Source organism: Erpetoichthys calabaricus, chromosome 3 (assembly GCF_900747795.2).
Source record: "Erpetoichthys calabaricus chromosome 3, fErpCal1.3, whole genome shotgun sequence".
NCBI classification, from domain to species: domain Eukaryota; kingdom Metazoa; phylum Chordata; class Cladistia; order Polypteriformes; family Polypteridae; genus Erpetoichthys; species Erpetoichthys calabaricus.
Window position 1 is genome coordinate 235,202,476 of NC_041396.2, and position 22,832 is coordinate 235,225,307.

The 22,832-nt window shown below is 38.1% G+C and overlaps 1 protein-coding gene across 1 annotated transcript in view; it reads right to left on the minus strand.

Annotated features, from left to right (window-relative positions):
- Nucleotides 1-22,832, minus strand: part of moxd1 (monooxygenase, DBH-like 1) — a 94,011-nt gene that overhangs the window by 40,772 nt on the left and 30,407 nt on the right. Inside the window, exon 5 of the mRNA XM_028797912.2 lies at nt 2,605-2,784. Within this exon, the coding sequence (XP_028653745.2) occupies nt 2,605-2,784 (180 nt within the window). The remainder of the gene's footprint in view (nt 1-2,604; nt 2,785-22,832) is intronic.

Below are 22,832 nucleotides of genomic sequence, written 5' to 3' on the forward strand. Positions count from 1 at the left end.
ATGCTGGGGTTCGTGGGTGCCACAGGGGGATGTGTTCCCTAATATACAAGACCTTCATATGACCTGGAAGTGCTTCCATTGGGCAGTAGCCCTGGCACCGGCATTACTCACGGGTCCTTAAAAAAAAAGGACCACACTCCCTTATCCAGAGGACATGGAGCAACACCTGACTGGAGGAGGGCAGTGTGGTAGTGAGAAAAGAGAGTATTGTGAGAAGAGAGAATCTGTTATTTGTGTTCATGTTTTACAACTTTGGAAGTAATTTTGGTTAATAAACCTTCCATTATTTGAACCCAGGACTCTTTGTGTGTTCGTGTTTGGGGCTCGCTGATGGTCCGGTTTCTATCACACAATGTATTCCTTCATTCAGATTTTTTTTTTCTTTGTTATAAGTTAAACTTATGACATGTCATTTGCAATACAATATATTTTATTTTTATTCTTCACAGTTTTAAATATGTAATTTGAATGTGTTTAGAAATCTTTTAGTCAAATACAGTATATGTGTAACAACCATTTCTTGTACTACATTGTGCAAATTTTAGCATTAAATTGCTCCAGAACTGGAGGTATACAACACTGCAGAACTTTGCAAGTCTGTGTTTAAATGTCAATTCGGGATCAGCCTTTTCATGTTTTTGATTGGTTAGCTTGCATACTGAAACAGACAGCCTCACACTTCATGAAACACACTCCTTCACAACAAATTTTCAAACTGATTTTTTCTGCTACTCTTGGATCTCAACTGATTTTTAAATACACTCTTAAAAATAAAGGTGCCTGGGTAATTCTTCAGAGTGATGCCATAGGGGAACCATTTTTTGTTCCCAAAAGACACATCCACATGAAAGTTCCAAATAGAAACTCTATTTATTCAGACCTGTAACAGGCTCCATATCATAAATAGCCATGAAGGGATAGTAACAGATGTGTGAAATACCAATGGGTCATATACTGTATCTACTCTCTATATATAAAATCCTAAGCCTAAAAGTGCAACGATTTTTTTGCAACGGTTTTATGTGACGTTTTTATGTCACTTTTTTGTCACGCTTTAAATCGGGCTTATTTTAAAATCTACATATATATGTTTGGTATCATTCTTTTCAGAATTTATCGAACTTTAATGTGATGTTGTTAGATTTTCAGATTCTTATTCAGTTTTTAAATTATAAAATAAAATATCAAGAAATTCATGGTTTTTAATATCCAGAAAGTAGTGGTTTTTATTTTTGATTGAGTAAATTTTCTTTCACAGGAATAAACTATTAAAAAAATTATCTATTCATAACACCAATGTTTGTATTTAGGTGATTTAGTTAGCTGAAGGTCGAAATAAGATATCAGCCTGAGTCTAAAGACAGACCCATCCCAGTGTTTCCAGTCTCCGCTCTCTTCTTGGGTTGACTTCATGGTATGTCAAGTTCATTCCAAATTATTCTTGTGTGGTTGAGCCTATGTTGGATGGTACATCTTCATTTAATTACTGTAGACTGAGGATGCTCAAAGGAGTTTTGAACATGTTAAGAAACTCAAAGTGCATAGCCCTGCATTAGCCATGTTTGACCGAGAGCTTTAAACCATTTTAATGCATCACTTCATGGTTTGGGGGCTGTGCTCACACAGATGTACAGAGATGGTTCAGAGAGAACACTGGCATTTGCATCTCGTGCATTATCACCTGCAGAATGTAAATACTCCACCATACAGTAGAAAAGGAGGCTTTGGGATGCATCTGGGCTACAGAGAGATGAAGGGCTTGCTTATGGGGCCAAAAATTTATAGTGTGTACTGACCACAGCCCTCTTACCACTTCACTTTGATGTCATCAAAAGGGTTGAATGGAGCAAGAATGCGAGTAACCAGATGGTCTGCAAAGTTGTCATTTAATTATAAGATTGAACACAAATCTGAATCTGAAAATGTTACTGCTGATTGCTTATCAAGGCTTTCACTGTCCACTGACAATCAAACAGAAGAGGATATGGAGGTAGTAGCTCTTATAATGGATATATCTGCCATTTCTCTAAGCGAGTTTAAGGCAGCATGTCAAGCATACCCTGTCTAAGGTCAGCCATGTGAACTAATAGCCACATGGTGGCCTAAATCCATCAACGGTCTAGGTCCTTCATTGGTTCGTTACTGTAATGTAACAATGGAACTGTATGTGGCTGATGGTTGTGTAGTGAAGGGTCAGCACCACCCTTTAGCAGTTACTAAAATAATAAAGGATCAGAATCTTAATATTTCACGCAATTAAATAAAAGCAAGCGACATAAAATAAAATATAATGTAGAGTGAATATTGACCTTGCAGCACTAATCTTTCTGAAATGTATAAAGCAGAAAACATACACTGTTGGTAATGCACACTGAAGACAAAAAACAGGGAAAAATAATCAAATGAAATAAGAGAATATACCATAAAGAACAGACAGCAACTGCATTGGAGGTATTTGAGTTTACACTGTGATTAATCATATCAGACGAAACCACCTATATTTTTAATAACAAACGACAACCCTCTATAAAAGAGTTCCATACAGACATGAGATGACAATGGAAAAGGAAATAAAAATGAAGAAAATACAAAAGTCATGCTTACCTGTCCACCAATTGCCCATGCAAAAAACACACTTTCACAGGTGAGGAATGAATCTGGCATATTGGGGTGGTAGCACTCGTGGCCCATTCCGACCTCACTTTCGTTTAGGTTGCTATCACACTGATACAGCAAAATGTGATGGATTAAATTTTCATGGCCTTTTTGTATTAGTGGTTCAATCTGTGACATTCAAGTAAGATAAATAAAGACAAGATGTTAACAGTCATAATCGATTTCCCTTATGCCATTTGTACAGTATAGTGTTTTATATTCAACAAATTGCTGAAGACCACATTGAAAACATAATTAAATGTGCTGTTCAGATTTAGTTCAAGTGATTAAACTAAAGTAACACACAATAAAAATAGTGTCACTGTGAACACTATACAGAAAAAGTACTTGCTTTTTGTTCTTTTTAAATTTATGTAGACATCTATCAGGGTCAGCCCTTTAGTGTCCCATCTGGAGAGCTGTAATTTAACATACGGTAAACTTGGCCTTGTCATTTAAGAAGCTGTACAGTGAGATTCATCCACTCACTCAAACATACACAATCTCATTCAGATATTTTTTAAAAGTCGTCTGCTTCAGCTATGACTTGATTGTTTATTTTACTCAGATTTCTAAAGTCCTTCACCCGAAGAACCACTTCCTGAACTTTGAAATGAAAGCATTTTTCTGTAATTTCCACTGGTGTCCTCGAGAACATAATTCATTATTTAACCGAAAGAATTCTGCTAGATCATCTTTGTTAATGCAACTGAGAAATCTGAAGACTTGGATTAGATTATCATTTTAAATTAGATTTAGCCTTTTCTGTTAATGACTACTTATATCCTTATCAATGTAGTGCGCTTAGTTTATCTTTACATTTTTCATCACCCGGAGTATGAGTATGTCTGTATGCTCTGCAGAGACTTTACATGCCATGAGAACCAAATGATTTTAAAAATCTTCTTTTTTAAAATGTGAAGCAAATAAATTTATAAGTTTAAATCAGGGCTCTGAAAGTGAATTGCTATGTGACACAGACAGTGGTTCCCAAAATCGATCCTGGGGACCCACTGTGGCTGCAGGTTTTTGTTCCAACCAACTTCAACATGCAAATGACAACGGAGCCAGCAGTTCTCCATCTAACTTGTTTCCATATACACCTGTGTGAATTCATCATGCACTACTTGGTTTAATAAAACACTAAGAGTAAAATGTGGCAGACTGAAAATGATCTGTTTTAGGCTTCAAATCATAAATGATCCATTGCCATTTGCATCTTATTGCTAATAAGAATCCAATAAAACAGTGAATGCAGCTGTTTAAAACTGAAATAAGCAATTAAGGGTGGGGAACCTTAACAAGAGAGACCACTAAAATGAAGCAGAAAATGTCACTTGAGCAATAAGTTCTTCATTAGCAATAATTGACTTCTCATTAAGAAACTGGGATGGAACAAAAATCTGCAGCCACTGCGGCTCTCCAGGATTGGCTTTGCCTAACTCTGCTCTAAGGTAATGTGATCGTGATTTTTTTTGTTCATGTTTTACTAATGTTATGTTTCTGTTAAATAATTCTACATTAAAAACAGGCAAACTTAAAATAACATTATAAATTAAACAAACGAGTGGAACTAGCAGATAACATTGCATGTTATTGCCATTCAATGAGGGGCAGTGAGTGTATAGCAAGGCCTTGTATTTTTTTTCTTTCTCCCTTTACTGATTCTCTTTCATTCTTGCTTAGTTATTATTGTTTATTGTACTGTTACTGCCTTGGCAATACAAAATATTGTCATGCCAATAAAGCAAGTAATATTTGAATTTGAACATATTATTCTAAAACCATCTTTATGCAAGTTAGGGCCATATTAGGTCATCTGGAGAAGACAGAAGCCAACCCTGGAGAGGGTGCCAGCCCACTGTAGTGCTCCCTCATACACACACTCTGGCAGGGACAGTTTCGTGTCTTCAGCTACTGAATCTGCACATCTCTGTTATGTTGAAGGAAAACTGGAGTACCTGATAAAAAACTCAGACATGTGAAGAATCTATAACCTTCACACAGGATGATATTTGTTCTCAGGAATCTGGAGCTGTGAAGTACCCTTGCCCCATCCACTTGGTCCAATTAGGCCACTCAGTTTAGAGTACAGTGGCTCTTTAAAACAAAAACAAAACCTTTTTTTCAAAAGCTAGACAGGATGTTTTTAATGAAGGATGACTAACATATCTATTAAAATAAACCCCACTGATTCATCACAAGGCATTAACATTGATCTGCGGTGAATTAAAATATATGAATAGAAGTAAACATAACCCACAAATTTGTTTTGTAATAACAATTTTTTTTCTATGAGGTCATCATTGCTCCCTATGATGCTGGTACAACTATTGAGATGGTACTCAAACTGATAGCTATAAATCATCGTCTAGCATAGCTAGCTAAGTCCGAAAAAATGACCTGCTGTATAAGATATTAAGCAGTGACAGATGTTTTGCCATTGCCTTTTTTGCCAATTGTGTGTCCTTTTTTTCTAAATAAACATTTTTGGTGAAAGCATTCTTTGCTTTGTTGTAATCCCATGTTAGCTGAGGTAAACATTTCTGGGAAGCATAACAAAACATTAAACAAAGACTACATCTATTTCTTTCTTTTTTTTACTCCAATGAGAAAATTTTAATGTTTCACGTTTTAAGTTCCCATGTTGGATTGCTCAATTTTTCAGTTAATTCTGTCTCATGCACCCACTGGGTTTGCAGACATTTCACAGCATGATATTTATTTTAAAACCAGCAGGAATTTTTAAATGCATGACATTGTGTCCTGGGAAGAATCAAGTATGCATTCTTCCTCAAAGCTATATCTGCGATTTCTACTTTACATGACCTAAATGGATGCCCAATTTAAGAAATACACGCATTCTAGCACATCCTTATAGACTTTAGTTTGATTATCATGCCAATGACTATCTGTACAGAGTTCACACATTCACCTGGGACATTAATTTACTCTATGTACACTCCTTTTCTCCTAAATGCAATAGACAAACATGTTATGTTAGCTAGTAACACTGACCTGATATGAGAGGTTTGGAATGGGTGTCCTCTAAAAGACACAAAAGCAAAGAAATGTCAAAATTTTATGCTAGTCAACACATTATGCTTACAAGTGGTGTGACCAGTCAATTATCCAAATATACAATATTTGTGGATTTTTTCTGCTTCTGTGACTCTGTTAGTAAAGTTTGCTTTTTAGAATCAGTGATGAAGTAATGGATTTCTCTTCAGAAGAAAGAGAAGATGACAGTGTACTGTAATTGAATACTTCATCAGATGGATCATTTAGTGTAATTATTTGCTTGCATATGACAGGAATGTTGCTTTGTAAAGGTGATGGACAAAATGAGTGGATTGAGTACTAAAGGTACATGACATACTGCATAGATGAGAAAGAACACTACAGATATAAAAAAGACTGGCTGTACTAGGTTGTATTGAATCATTTTCAGGTCATTGTGGGAAAAGAGATTTAAGTGTTTCATTCACTGAGATTTTATAAATGATTCCCTCATTCCTCATGTACAGCAAATTTACAATGTAGCAAATCCTCCATTAATCAAAGATGACATCCTTGATTTTGTGAAGAAACATAAGAATGTGGTTTGAATGTGCACTGCAACAAAATAAATCCAACTGAGCATTTGAAGAAAAAAAAATTTGAAGACGGAAAAAAAAGTAAAACAAACTCTTAAATATGACTGAATATATTTATCCATGCTCAGCTTAATCTCCCCATTTCCAGGATCAATTTCTCAACTTGTTTTTGATACTGTAATAGAATTGACTTTGGATACTACAGTTGCCCAGGGTAAGCATTTACAACTCTAAGGGCTTGGTTTCCCTTCTCAGTTTGTATGGAGTTTGCACAATCTATCCATGTCTCCTCATGGATATCTCCAGGATACTATGGTTCCCTGCTACATCAGAAATTTCATTAATAAGTTAAATGAACTGTTTGCTTGTGGTTTATAATACAAGGAAAGGGTTGCATTAAATATCTTTATCATTAATAGCTCAATGACTAAAACAACATGTAACACGACCATGTAAGCTCTATGAATTTGATTACTAAGAGTGTGAGGGATGGTGAATGTCCTTGCTTGGTGGAAAAAGCTTCAAGGAGGAGTGGAGGAGACAGTGAAAGACAGAGAGCAGGAAGAAAAGAGTTGATGTGTGCTGTATTGTGCTTATTGTTCTTGTGGCAATGGTGAGAAATGCTTGCTTTAAAGAGTTTCCCACAATAAAAGACTTAGCCTTTTAACTTGTGTCTGAGCCTGCTTGTGTTGGGTGTTTGGGGAGCTGAAGCAATCCCTAGTGTCCACAAAAGATACACAATAAAACTTTTTAAACAAAATTAACTTTTTACATTGAACTATATTTAACTAAAATAATTTACTGGGAATTTATTTGTAGCTCCATATTGGCCTGCAGTTAGTGTTGAAATACTGCTGAGTGAGCTGACAGGATTAAGCAGGTCTCAAAATGAAATAATGGGTGGAAGGATGTCTGAGTGAAAACAAAAAGCTGTGAACATTATTTTTTGCACATAGGTTTGTGTCCAAGGGCTGCCAGGATGCAGTGTTGTCTGATTGCCTTGGGTATAAATAAAGCATGAACTGAACTAAATTCCAAAGGAGTATCTCCTGCCAGACTCCACTGAAGGAGGTCGGTGCAGCCTGAGTGCAAGTTATTAAATTTCATATTCAGGATAAGTGGGCAAACAGCAGCTTTAGCAGTTACAGTCAGGGCAGTTAAAGCATAAAACAGATTTTAAAGTGATTCTAAGGAATGGTTAATATGTGGTAATAAAACCCTAAGAGCATTTTGTTTTGAAATTGCTTTTGAAGGACAGAAATGTAAAGATAACAGAAGAAATTAAGTTGAAAAGCAAATATATCAAACTGGAGAATAGATTCAACGGAGCCTAGCAGATTTTATTTAATAATGTGTAGGCCAGTCAATGTTATTTTACTCTGCTTCACAAATTGTAAAATTTTAATTATTTATGTGGGCGGCATGGTGTTTAGTAGATAGCCCTGCTGCCTCAAGAAGCCAGTGTCCTGGGTATGAATACCATACCAAGTGATTTTACAATTGTGTGTGTATGCTCTTCTAATTTTTTGAATGGGTTTTCCCACAAGTACTACAGTTTTTCTACCACGTCCCAAAAACATTCTATTTAGGCTAACTGGAAATTCAAAATTGGCTCTGTGTGATTCTGAGAATGAATCTGAGAGGGTCCTGTGATGTGCTGCTGCCTGATCTAGGGTTGTCTACAGCTTTGTGCCCAGTGCTGTACATACAAGTGCCAACTTCTTGCAACTTTGAACTGAGTTAAGCATGAAAAGTCATTAGGCATAGATGCTGAAGAGAGTAACAACAGGTGTAGGTGTCTGTATAATAATGGAATGTTAGGTCAAGACAAAACATTAATAAATGAAACATAAATATACATTACCTGTGATATTCAAGTCTTTTTTGTTGTATGTTTAAGATGACAGCTACTTGCAAGAATTGTAAGGTTTCAGCAAGTATAAATGGAATGGATGTCTATGCATTCATCGTCAGTGTCATAAGAAAGGAGCACAATATACAACTGATTTAAACCTCACATCTTTAAAATCTTTACTGATCAACTAACTTGTGTATCCAAAGACATTTTCAGCCTCTCCCTGTCTATACTTCGTGCATCATAGCACCATGGCACAGGAAAACCAAGGTTACATACATTAGTGATTATTCATATTGACAGCTCTGGGGTATGTGTATACCCTTAAATGGATGACACTGTCTCTAAATGATGTCTCTCTTATATGTAGCTCAACACCTTGCATCACCCCAGTCCCAAATGTATCACGCCCTAGTGAGCTGAATGACTTTTGGCCTGTTGCTCTGACATCACATGTGATGAAGACCATGGAGAGGCTGCTGCTTCACCACCTTAGGCCACAGGTTCAACACGCCCTTGACCCTCTGCAGTTTGCATATCAGGAGAAGGTGGGAGCGGAGGATGCCATCATCTATATGCTACACCGATCCCTCTCCCACTTAGACAGAGGCAGTGGTGCTGTAAGAATTATGTTTCTAGACTTCTCTAGCACCTTCAACACAATCCAACCTCTGCTCCTTAGGGACAAGCTGACAGAGATGGGAGTAGATTCATACCTAGTGGCATGGATCGTGGACTATCTTAAAGACAGACCTCAGTATGTGCGTCTTGGGAACTGCACATCTGACATTGTGGTCAGCAACACAGGAGCGCCACAAGGGACTGTACTTTCTCCGGTCCTGTTCAGCCTATATACATCGGACTTCCTATACAACTCGGAGTCCTGCCACGTGCAAAAGTTCACTGATGACACTGCTATCGTGGGCTGCATCAGGAATGGGCTGGAGGAGGAGTATAGGGACCTAATCAATGACTTTGTTAAATGGTGCGACTCAAACCACCTACAATTGAACACCAGCAAAACCAAGGAGCTGGTAGTGGATTTTAGGAGGCCCAGACCCCTCATGGACCCTGTGATCATCAAAGGTGACTGTGTGCAGATGGTGCAGACCTATAAATATCTGGGAGTGCAGCTGGATGATAAATTAGACTGGACTGCCAATACTGATGCTCTGTGCATGAAAGGACAGAGCCAGTTATACTTCCTTAGAAGGCTGGCGTCCTTCAACATCTGCAATAAGATGCTGCAGATGTTCTATCAGACAGTTGTGGCGTGTGCCCTCTTCTACGCGGTGGTGTGCTGGGGAGGCGTCATTAAGAAGAAAGACGCCTCACGCCTGGACAAACTGGTGAGGAAGGCATGGAGCTGGACAGTTTAACATCTGTGGCAGAGCGAAGGGCGCTCAGCAGGCTCCTATCAATTATGGAGAATCCACTGCATCCACTAAACTGTATCATCTCCAGACAGAGGAGCAGCTTCAGCGACAGACTGCTGTCACTGTCTTGCTTCACTGACAGATTGAGGAGATCGTTCCTCCCCCAAACTATGCGACTCTTCAATTCCACCCGGGGGGGGGGGTAAACGTTAACATTTAACATTATACAAAGTTATTGTCTGTTTTTCACCTGCATTATTATTATTATCAATCTTTAATTTAATATTATTTATTGTATCAGTATACTGCTGCTGGATAATGTGAATTTCCCTTTGGGATTAATAAAGTATCTATCTATCTATCTATCTATCTATCTATCTATCTATCTATCTATCTATCTATCTATCTATCTATCTATCTATCTATCTATCTATCTATTAGCAAATCATAGGAGATTTTACTGGTCTTTAGGAAAACCAAGCCTGCACTAATTCCATTCTGTAGATCTTGAAATGCACCTGGGAAGAAATCTGGATTGAGCTACAAACACAAAAGCCATATGCAAAAAATGGTGAAAGATAATTGCATTTCCCAAGGTTGCTCAGATTCTTTGCTGTGTGTGCTGCATATGTTATGTCCATCAGTGGTTGTAAGCATGATCTTTTATGTAGAGGTATGCTGGGGCAGTAGCATGAGACCAAGGAAAGCCAACAGACTTATTTTGATATTCAGGAAGGCCGATTCTGTTTCACAATCTGTTCAAATTTTGAAGGAGCCAGGCAGGGGTGCCCACTTTCCCCTCTCCTCTTCAGTCTTTCTCTCGAGTCTCTAGCTATTGCTATACGTGCTTCACATCTAATGTCTCCCATAGTCGTACTTTATACTGATGATATTCTGCTTTTTCTCTGTGACGCCCCTTCTGATCTCTCATATGTTCTTAATTTATTTTACTTCTATGAGTCTCTGTCTGGTTATAAAATCAATTGGTTCAAGTCAGCTCTTCTTTCTCTTAATTTGTCTAGTCATCAGTCCTGCTCCTCCTTCGCAGTCCCTCTTTCAGAGCCTATTAGATACCTGGGGATTGACATTTCCTCTTCCCTGCATGACATTGCCACCTCAAATTATAAACATATCTTCAGTAGTGCTAACGACTCCCTCTCTTCCTGGTCCTCTCAGCCTCTATCTTTCAGGTCCAGATTGCTGGTTATTAAAATGAACATTGGCCCCCAATTTAAATTTTGTTTGCAGCATGCTCCCTCTTTCACGTCCAAATAAATTATGGTCTGATGTCAAATCTATTTTTTCTTTGGAATGGTAAAAAAATCCCTTCCATTAGACATTCCATATTGATTCGTGATAGGGCAGATGGGGGTGTTGCCTTGCCATATTTGGAGAAGTATCATTGGGCAATTACACAGATTAATTTAGTGCTGTTTGGAACCCCTTAGTATTTCATCTTGGCTCTCAATTGAAGTCAAATAGATTTTTCCCAGATCTCTCTCACTTCTCTCTTTTGTGTCTCGGAGATTGAGACAGCTTTCGCTAACTTCGGGATCTCTAATTTCTTATGCTCTCACTATCTGGCGTAAGGTGGAGAAACAATTAGGCCTCTGTCCAAAATTACATTCCCTCACTCCCATTTTCCAAAATCCACCCATGCTTATTGGAGGCAACCCTATTGTTTTCCCAACCAGGAGGCAGTGCGGTATTTCCACACTTGGCAATATTATTGATGGCTCAGGGCTACAAACATTCCAGTCACAAAGATCTAAGTTTCCTATTCCATCTTCCTCCTTTTTCTTTTATCTTCAAATGTTTCTTAAAGCAAAGCCTGTCTCTATGTTATATACAACTTTGTGGAAAGCCACTCTTAAAACATTACCTATTAATTTGGTTTAGACGCATGACCTTCCCTTTCTTACTATTCTTGACTGGAATATAATTTTTAAGAAACCTTAGCATCTAAGAACCCCAATTACCAACATACTCAATTCAAATTGTACACCGTTTTTATCTAAAGCCCCGCAGATGCTTTGCTATGGGTTTATCACCTGATCCTCTGTGCTCCCTTTGTTCGTCTAAGTCCTTAGGTACATTTCTATACATGTTCTGGAAGTGTCCCACAGTTAGGGTTCTATGGGGTAATGTGTCAACATTTCTCACATCTATTCTTTATTACAAAATCTCTTTATAATAACTCTTCTTCTGGACTTTTCTGCTGTCTCTCTTTCTTCTTTCCAGCAAAGTTTATTCTCTCTAGGCACAATTGCTGCAAAATTAGCATTAGCCTCTAGCTGGAAGTCTCCTAGTTTATTATCTTTTGATTTTTAAAAAAACCTCCTTTTTTAGTCTTATTTTGCTTGAATTATCTGCAGAACGGATTAATGGTTCATTTAGCACCTATATTTTAAACTGGCAGTCAGCCTTGCAACTTGTCCTAAATCATATAGAGGGAAACTACATACCAAAACTTACTTCGGTTATTTAATTATTTATTTACTTGTCCTTTTTTTCTGTTGTGCCTTCTACTCCAGGGCTATCCTTGTTCATATAAGGCCAGAGGTGGGTGAAGTCTTTGGAGTGGGGAGGGTGCCATGGGGTGGGAGTTTTATTGCTATATTATAATGTACCTTTCTGTGAGCTGTTGCAATTGTTTATGATTTATATTTTTTTAATAAAAATTCGATCAAAAAAAAAAATCAGGAAGGTCAATTCTATTTTGAGGTCTCTCTGGAGGCAATAGCAGAGACTTTTTATTTTTAATTACCAAGATCTTTGCATGCAGTACATGCGTAGCTATAGAGTTTCTGAAAAGTAATTTAATTTGTGACTGTGGCATTTGTGACCTGAAACCATGACTGACAAATTCTATCCTGAATCAAATTAAAATGATCCTCCTCTGTTGTAGAGCCCAAGTTCTGTTTTGCAGGCCATACTAAGCACGAATTCCAAATAATAGTGTATGAAAAATTTTTTTAAGTGAAAAGGAGGTTGGAAGAATGGAGAAGGGCTTTGGAAGATAAAGGGTTGAAGATAAAGAGACAGAAGATCTAATAAATTAGGTTTAAAGATGATCAAGATTCAGAAGTTTGCCTTAAGGGAGAGGCATTGAAAAGACTGGACCCAAGATAGAGAATTAAATGTAGAGATTACCCATAGAGTGTGGTGTTGATGGAACAATTGGAAGAAGGTATTAGGTGTATTGTGTGATCAAAGAATTAAGGCAAAGATTAAAGATATGGTTTTTAAGGCAGTGGTAAGACCATCAATGATGTATGGAGCTGGGAGATAGACAGTAAGGGTAGTTTAGTAGGAAAAGTTAAATGTGACAAAAATGAGAATGTTGACATGGATTTGTGGAGTTACAAAAAAGTACACAATAAGAAATGAGACAATCACAGTCACAACAAAGTAGGAGAGGTGTCTAAGAAAGTACAGGAAAGTAGGTTGAAGGGGTATGGACATGTGAAGTGCAGGGGAAAAGAAATAGAGGAAGACCAAAGCAGAGGTGGATGGATAAATTAAAAAATGGTCAGGAAACCGGGCTTGACTGGCAAGGAGATGCAGGACTGAGCTGTATGGAGAAGGTTGAGCAAACACATCAACCCCACACAAGTGGGAAAACATGAAGATGAAAATGAAGAAGATGAATAATTTTTAAAACTCTTTTTCACTAAGTACATTACTCCATTATATTTTCATATATTTTACATGTTTCACTAAGAAAATTCTTTCACTTTATCATGTTATACTTTACAGGAAAATGAATAATTGCTATATTTGGTATTATTAAACAATATGGAGATCTTCATCATTATATTTATCATGTGCAAGAACCAGATCACATGGTAGTTCCCATAAAGCTCAAAACACATGGCATTTGTATGTACTAATAATTATACGTACAAATAATTATTACACAATAACCACGTGAAGAAGAAAATAAAACCACTTGAATACTTCAAAAGAGAACAAAAGCAAAACTAATTACCTATCTATCTATCTATCTATCTATCTATCTATCTATCTATCTATCTATCTATCTATCTATCTATCTATCTATCTATCTCATCTTTAAGAAATCATTGTAAAACACTGTTTAACACAATATTACTGTTATTATTATTATGCATCACATATTCATTTACTGCATGTTCATTTCATTTTAATGTCAGGAAACAATTCTTTAGTCAGGCAGACACTTTGGTCTTTCACTAGCTATAGCTCAGAGACATTAGACATATTATGTTTATTTTTGTAAGGTCATCTTACTGAACAGAATGTGGCTTCAAACAGCTGGGGTCAGTACATCTGTCTTAGACATTCACCAAAACTTAGAAAGGATAGTGAAGTCAAAAGTCAGAGTTACACCACAGATAAAGCATTTAAGAAATGTAGAACTCCATATGACACAGTCAAAGTTGGAAATAAATGTTCAGAAATGCAGTTAACCACCAATCAGTGTAATTATCAAGCATCTACTCTATGTACATGAAGGCAAATCAGAGACTTGCAAGCAAAGCACTCTCAGCCTCCCATAAGAAACAGAAATCAAAAGCTTGATTCTTGCTAAGTGGTTTGAGAATGATACTCAAGTTATCTTTTAACAAACTATACTCGATTTACTAAAAATTACATATACATTAGCATATTTAGGTGGTTTGTGATTTTTATTTTAATATCTAAGAGATAAACTGAGCACAGATATTTAAAGGTGTAATAAGACAATTAGTACGGCTTACTTAAAAATGAAACATTCAAAATATAAAGCACATAAACACCTTCCTGCACATGTGAAGAAAACACGTGCCTGATGCCCTATTACATTACAGAGTAGCAGAGCTTTGAATGGAAAACTTGGACAATATAATACTTAAAACATATTTTTAGGTTTATGGCATACCTATGGAGGACATTTCATGAACTGAATGCAAAAATTTACACCCAAAACTCAGGTGTAATCTTAAGGTGTTTGCACGAATAGATTGTGTGAAATTAACTTTATTCAAATAGTGCAATTTAAGATGATTACCTAAATGTAATTAAATCATGTGTGATAAACATAAATTTACATTTAAATAGCAAGCAAATTTAGATAAAAATCTAGATTTATTAATTGAAAACTGCACGGTGGCGCAGTGGGTATCGCTGCTGCCTCTCAGTAATGAGACCCGGGTTCGCTTCCTGGGTCCTCCCTGTGTGGGGTTTGCATGTTCTCCCTGTGTCTGCCTGGGTTTCCTCCCACAATCCAAAGACATGCAGGTCAGGTGCATTGGTGATTCTAAATTGTCTCTAGTATGTGCTTGGTGTGTGTGCGCCCTGCCCAGGGTTTGTTTCCTGCCTGGTGCCCTTTGTTGGCTGGGATTGGCTCCAGCAGACCCCCTTGACCCTGTAGTTAGGATATAGCAGGTTGGATAATGGATGGATGTTACAATATTATTCTATTCATGGATGGATACTTTTCAGTTTTGTACTTCATTGTAATATATTTTTTACTAAAAAGCTTTATGGTGGTATATGTTCTCAATAATCCTCATTAAATAAGGTTTAATTAATAGCTTTTGTTGCCAAGAATAAAAAGCATTAATGCTTTAATGCAAAATATGCTGCTTTCTCAAGAAAAAAAAAATTGAAAACTGACAACAGAAATATACTGTACTAGCAATTAAGAGAAAGTCCACGTAACAAAAAGTCCATTGAGCAGAAAACAGATTTTGGAATGTATTCTTCAAGTTATTAAAGAAGTTGTTGTCTGCTTCTATGATCTCATTTTTCAAATGCATATATTAAGTAAAATATACAACGGTATAATTATTAAAATGAAAAAGGATACAATTCAATGAACTGTGATTAGTTAAAAAAAGCTGCATGAAAGCATTATGCGTCTTTTCATTCATGTGAAAAGCTTCTTGAACTGGAGGGCCTTTGTTTATTGGGGCAAAGGGGTCTCTTAGAGGTTGTTACTGTAGCAACATAAAATTAACTGTGTTCCATCTTCCAAAACACTTAATTACTACTTGTATTATTATATGCTTGCTTCCTACATTCTTTTTCAGCCAAAATTATAATTACTTATTATACTACAGATGTGGGCTACAGTACTTAGATTTAGCCAAAATTTAATTAAAGCAAAAGTGTACAAAAACTGTGCCGGACACCAAATACTTCAGCCAAATTAAATGTCGCCTCTTTATTTAGCCCGACTCTCTGCACAGATTAGGTTCTTACCCTTTACTCTATGCTGCACTGAAAGGCCCTGACTTCACCCCAAATGTGATCCCAGGGAACAGACAGATGGATGAATGGGACTTTATTTATGCAAAATACATATTACAGTTCAACGTTTTACTTAAACATTGTCTATTTAGCAACTTTTTTTTTAAATTTATTGTATTTTTTCAGGAATGTAAGCTGTAAAGAGAAATGGCAGACAAATACATACTTCTGTCAATCTGTTTTAAAGAAATGGGTGAGATGTTTAAGAAGAGGACAGTGAAATGGAACTTGGGAATCAAGACAGGTAAACAGTGAACAAAAGAAAAATACTGCAATGTGCTGTACTCGAACAAGGTGGTACCTGGAAGTCTTTAAGTAAAACTGCTCTCTGGTTTAGTCTTTTAGTTGAAGTGAGCTTTTCTTTTAAGAGAAAGCTAGTCAGTTTTTCTGAAATATTACCATTCCAAAAAACAAAAGAACAAGACCAAACTTTAGAAGAATCAATCAAAACTCAGATGTAGGAAAAGACAAAATGTGATTTTCTGCAGTGTTATTGTTGAGAATACTGAATAATAAAGTTCAAGAATTTTTCTCTTTTGAACTTTGTGTGTAGTGAATGACAGCGAGCAATGTCAAGCTACCCTGAAATACAGCATAACATGTAAACCAAGCCTGTTATATTTTTTTTATTTTTGAGCAGATGACTTAATTGAGGCCTGCCTTCATTACCTACCTATTAAGTTGCTTACTGTGATTAAATCACCTGGGTTGGCGGGTGGTGTTAACTTATAAAAAACGCTTGTTTAGATTTTAGGGTAAAGAGTGAGAGGAGAAGGACTTGTGTTTAACAGAGTAAAGTATGGAGAGTTAGGGTTGGGTGATCTTGTTTTGGGTTTTTGGCTTATTAAAAGAAATGGAATTGTTTCTAAGCTAGCCATCCTGCTGGTAATTGTGGAATTTGTCTAGCTGTGTAAATTGTTTGGCTAGAGAGCCAAGTTAGTGGTCCCCCTATCTTGGTTCAGTTTTTGTTTGTAACCATCTCCATTTTTTTGTGAGTTTCATTATTATTATTATTATTATTATTATTATTATTATTATTATTATTACTGGAGACTATTTATTTAGATGATTTTTATGTTGTTTTGTGTGTGTGTCTCTCTCTCTCTCTCTCGTTCACTTGTGTGCAGCCTACTTATATACCCCTAGGCCTTTAGTAGGCTGTAACAAACACCAAAAAGGTCAAAGATACAAAATATTGTATTCTTACTAACAAAATGTAACACCGGAGAAAGGAGATTGATGAAAGAAGTAGAAAAGTATAAAGGAAACGCTCCTATTTTTCTAACCTTCCACATTACTCGCCAGGCATTGCCCTTCTATTCTTGATCTGTCTTGTCTTGACTCACCTTCCTATCCCAAATTTCATGATTTGGCTGGACAGACTCTTTTACGTTCTGGCCAGACACTGCATCTGGGGTTATTCTACAAATCACTGCTGAGGTCCCTCTGGAACTCCTGGGAATATCCTCCTAGAGCCATGTGTAGTGGTCCAAGGTTTACCTGCATTCCTCTGTTCCATATAATGTTTAAAGAGCGAGGAAACCCCCAGTTGGTTTGCTAAAAATAATACACTGCAGGGGGACTTGTATCATATAATGGGCCAACCTCCTGTTTCATACCAGACTTTTAGGGTACATGCTATAAAGATATGCTATACGCTGCTGGTAATCATCATAATGTCTGAGCCCTCTGTTTTTTGTAACACTGGTTCTTACTGGTCACTCCTCAACAATACTGGGAATCCCAGCTATTAATATGGTAGATAGGACCAAAAATATGTGATGTCTAGATATCTAGCAAAACTAGTAGGGCCAGTTTTTACATAAGAAGTTATGACATTTATTGTTTACGTGGACCAAGCAGTGCCAGTTTACTGCTTAACCTAACATTCATATAGACCAAAGTACAATGTATCAGTACATTCATACATTTCAAAATACATAAACTACAGTTCATTAACGACAATTAATAAAGAATTTTATTTGTATCTTTAGAAAGCAAGGGCATGTTCTTGTGATGGCTTGAAGTTATAAGGTAGACTGCATTTTAATTAGAATAGCAGGGTAAGTGATGATCATGATTAACTGGATTTTAGTCTCCTCCTTAATAACTCCAAACCCTTAAAGAAATTTGTCAATAGCTAACTGGAGCAGTGCCTGGAAAAATGTGTGTAAAGCTCCACTCACATGGAGTGCACATGGATGTGCTCAATTCATTCAATTTGTCTTTGTTAACTTCAGATACTTTACTGCATATTACTGTACAATTCCATCCACAATTTTATTTATCAAATATTATTTTTCCAATTTAATATTCTTGAAAAGAAGTGTCCTTAAATGTGTTCTATGGTGGTGAAAAAAAATGCAGAGAGACGATGTTTCAAATAATCAGAATTATATATGAGCAACAGCATATGGTGGGATATTTTAGAGCTGGGACCTTGTGTATGTTTGCAAATAGACAGACAGACAGACAGACAGACAGACAGACAGACAGACAGACAGACAGACAGACAGACAGACAGACAGATAGATAGATAGATAGATAGATAGATAGATAGATAGATAGATAGATAGATAGATAGATAGATAGATAGATAGATAGATAGATAGATAGATAGATACTTTATTAATCCCAAGGGGAAATTCACTTACTGCATGCAACATACATGCAGCAGCATACTGATAAAGAACAATATTAAAGTAAAGAGTGATAACAATGCAGGTATACAGACAGACAATAACTTTGTATAATTTTAATGTTTACCCCCCGGGTGGAATTGAAGAGTCGTATAGTGTGGGGGAGGAACGATCTCCTCAGTCTGTCAGTGGAACAGGACATTGACAGCAGTCTGTCGCCGAAGCTGCTCCTCTCTCTGGTGATGACACTGTTTAGTGGATGCAGTGGATTCTCCATGATTGACAGGAGCCTGCTCAGTGCCCGTCACTCTGCCACGGATGTCAAACTGTCCAGCTCTGTGCCTACAATAGAGCCTGCCTTCCTCACCAGTTTGTCCAGGCGTGAGGTGTCCCTCTTCTTTATGCTGCTTCCCCAGCACACCACTGCGTAGAAGAGGGCGCTCGCCACAACTGTCTGATAGAACATCTGCAGCATCTTATTGCAGATGTTGAAGGACGCCCGTCTTCTAAGGAAGTATAATTGGCTCTGTCCTTTCTTACACAGAGCATCAGTATTGGCAGTCCAGTCCAATTTATCATCCAGCTGCACTCCCAGGTATTTATAGGTTTGCACCCTCTGCACACAGTCACCTCTGATGATCACGCGGTCCATGAGGGGCCTGGTCCTTCTAAAATCCTCCACCAGCTCCTTGGTTTTTCTGGTGTTCAGTTGTAGGTGGTTTGAGTCGCACAATTTAACAAAGTCCTTGATTAGGTTCCTATACTCCTCTTCCTGCCCATTCCTGATGCAGCCCACGATAGCAGTGTCATCAGCGAACTTTTGCACGTGGCAGGACTCCGAGTTGTATTGGAAGTCCGATGTATATAGGCTGAACAGAACCGGAGAAATTACAGTCCCCTGCGGCGCTCCTGTGTTGCTGACCACAATGTCAGACCTGCAATTTCCGGGACGCACATACTGAGGTCTGTCTGTAAGATAGTCCATGATCCATGCCACCAGGTATGAATCTACTCCCATCTCTGTCAGCTTGTCCCTAAGGAGCAGAGGTTGGATGGTGTTGAAGGCGCTAGAGAAGTCTAGAAACATAATTCTTACAGCACCACTGCCTCTGTCCAAGTGGGAGAGTGATCAGTGTAGCATATAGATGATGGCATCCTCTGCTCCCACCTTCTCCTGGTATGCGAACTGCAGAGGGTTGAGGGCATAGCGGACCTGTGGCCTTAGGTGGTGAAGCAGCAGCCGTTCCATGGTCTTCATCACATGTGACGTCAGAGCGACAGGCCGAAAGTCGTTCAGCTCACTAGGACGTGATATCTTTGGGACGGGGGTGATGCAAGATGTTTTCCAAAGCCTCGGGACTCTCCCCTGTTCCAGGCTCAAGGTTGAAGATGCGCTGTAGAGGACTCCCCAGCTCCAACGCACAGGCCTTTAGCAGTCGTGGCGATACTCCATCTGGACCTACTGCTTTGCTGGCACAAAGTCTCCTCAGCTCTCTGCTCACCTGCGCTGCTGTAATTGTGGGTTGGGGGAAACTCTCTCCTATGCTGGTATCAGCAGAAGGATGGTTGGAGGGTGCAGTACTCTGAGGTGAGAGTGGGTTAGGGTGGTCAAACCTGTTAAAAAAGTTGTTTATCTGGTTTGCTCTCTCCACATCTCTCTTGATGGTGGCACCCCGCTTCGAGCTGCAGCCAGTGATGATCTTCATCCCATCCCACACTTCCTTCATGCTGTTGTTCTGCAACTTCTGCTCCAGCTTTCTTCTGTATTGCTCCTTCACTGCCCTGAGCTGGACTCGGAGTTCCTTCTGCACACACTTAAGCTCATGCTGATCACCGCCTTTAAAAGCCCTTTTCTTCTGGTTCAAAAGGCCCTTGATGTCACTTGTAATCCATGGGGCTTATTGTTAGCATAGCAGCGTACTGTTCTTACTGGAACTACAATGTCCATACAGAAATTGATGGAATCAGTACTGCAGTCAACAACCTCCTCAATGTTCTCACTATGTGACCACTGCAGGATATCCCAGTCCGTAGTTTCAAAGCAGTCTCTCAGAGCCTGCTCTGCCTCAGGGGACCACTTCCTGAATGAGCGTGTGGTTGTAAGTAGCTCTCTCACTCTTGGTTTGTAGTGAGGCTGAAGCAGAACCAGGTTATGATCTGCTTTCACAAGCGCAGCAGCGGGGTGGCGCTGTATGCGTCTTTAACGTTTGCATGCAGTAGGTCAATAGTCCTATTTCCCCGGGTGTTACAATCCACATATTGGGAGAAGGCAGGTAATGTTTTGTCCAGTGTCACATGGTTAAAGTCTCCAGCAAATAGCACAAGTGCCTCGGGGTGCTGCGTTTGCAGTTTAGCAACAGCTGAGTGGATGATGTCACCCGCTATCTCCAGGTCCGCCCGAGGAGGGATGTAAACAGTAACAACAATGACATTTCCGAACTCTCTGGGCAAGTAATAGGGATGCAAACTTACGGCCAACAGTTCGATGTCAACTGCAGCAAGAGGAGATTTTAACGTTTACATGTCCAGAGTTGCACCATCTTGTATTGACATAGAGTGCGAGTCCACTTCCTTTGTGCTTCCTGCAGGTACTCGCGTCTCTGTCTGCTCTAACTGTGCTAAACCCGGGTAGCGCCACGTTAGCATCTGGGATGTTAGTTGTTAGCCACGTTTCAGTAAAACACAACAAACTGCATTCTCTGTAGGTTCTGACATTTTTCACAAGCGCAGCCAGTTCATCAATCTAATTTGGTAGCGAGTTCACATTTCCCAGGATCACAGAAGGCACCGAAGGTTTGTATCGCCACTTTCTCTCTAGATGCTTGGCTTTTATCTTAGCGCCAGCTCTGCTGCCACGATACGACCTTCTTACCTCATCAGGTAAATAGGGGACCACACCGGCTCGGGCATTTGTTCTCAGCGCTTGAAGTTGACTACTTGAATAGATGAGTCTCGGCATGTAAAAATCCATTTCCAAGTAGTAAAGAGTAGTAAAAAAGTGTCCAGGGATCTAGTCCACATAAAAGAAAGTGGTAGGAATTGACAGTGAAATAGAGAAAAATACAGAAAAAAGGTAAAAAGATAAAGTCATACACGGAGCTGCTGGAAAGGCTGCCACTCGCAGCCTTTATGAAAAGTAAATATGTCTGCCCAACAATTCTTTCAGATCACATGTGTGCACATGAAGTCAGGTATTTACATATATGTGCACAATAATATCATCATAACCACATGGCCACTCATATGTAGAAATAACAATGAAGATGCAAAAATTAACATTTGTGCAGTTGCAACATATTAATCCCCTGAATTTAGTTCATGTTATCAGGGCCAAGATTATCTTATCAGAATCATGTGCAAGACAACCCCAGATGTGGCACCAAGGACACATTCCCTAAAACCTCATTAGAATCAGCTCTGCCTGCACATCTCTGCCATGGAAAGTCTGAATACCTTGATTTTTTTTTTATTTAATAAGGAATGCCAAGTATCCTTCTAGCCTGGTCCTGTTCACTCAACCACTCCAGAAAAACAACGAACAGGCAGGATAAAAGTCCAAAATATATATTGACTAATAAAATACTATTTACAATATGTGCACCTGAACAAATTAACAAAGCAAATGCACAAGTACAAAAAAAAACAATAAATAAACAGAGAAAAAGTCTGGTTTTAACAAACACAATGTGGATGGATGAAATAAAATACTATGGTAAACACTTTCCCAAAATAATAAATTTGCACTACTAGTATAATATTAGATGTCTGCAATGAAATCCTGATTTTGTTGAAAGTGCTCTTCTCATCTGTCACCTCTGCTGCAGCCACACACTACTCCCCACTGCCTGTTCTTTATTATGAATAAAATGTATAGGCACATTGTGTATTATGTTTTGTAAAGACAACTGAACACTTGACTTGGTTCACCTGTTACTGGACATGTTTTTGCATATTGCATTGATCAATAACTGTCAGTACTGAGCCATTAACAGGGGGAACAAGATAATGCAGAATTAACCATAGACATCTAAAATATGCCAATGACAAACGAATTAGGGTTATGGTTAGCACCAAAGGGAACTGTCTCATATAATTTCTGACTCATTCTTTAATAGAGTAATTACCTCTTTTTTTCTTGTAATTAGGAGCAAAATCTTGATTATATTTACTAATATGTTACAAGTTAAAATTAACAAATACATTTTTCAGCCATCCAGTATTAAACTGTCTGGAATTACCAGATAATCATTAGATTCTTCAAGTCTGACATTTCTACTTATTAACTAGAATGCTTCAGAGTGTTTTCTTTGCACAACCAAAGAAGAAAGAATTCTCCAGCTTTTTATCAGCCTCCAAGTGTTATGTACACAATTGTTCTTTATTTTGTTTTGTTGAATATATATTTTTGTTTTTTGTGTTGTATATATATTTTTTC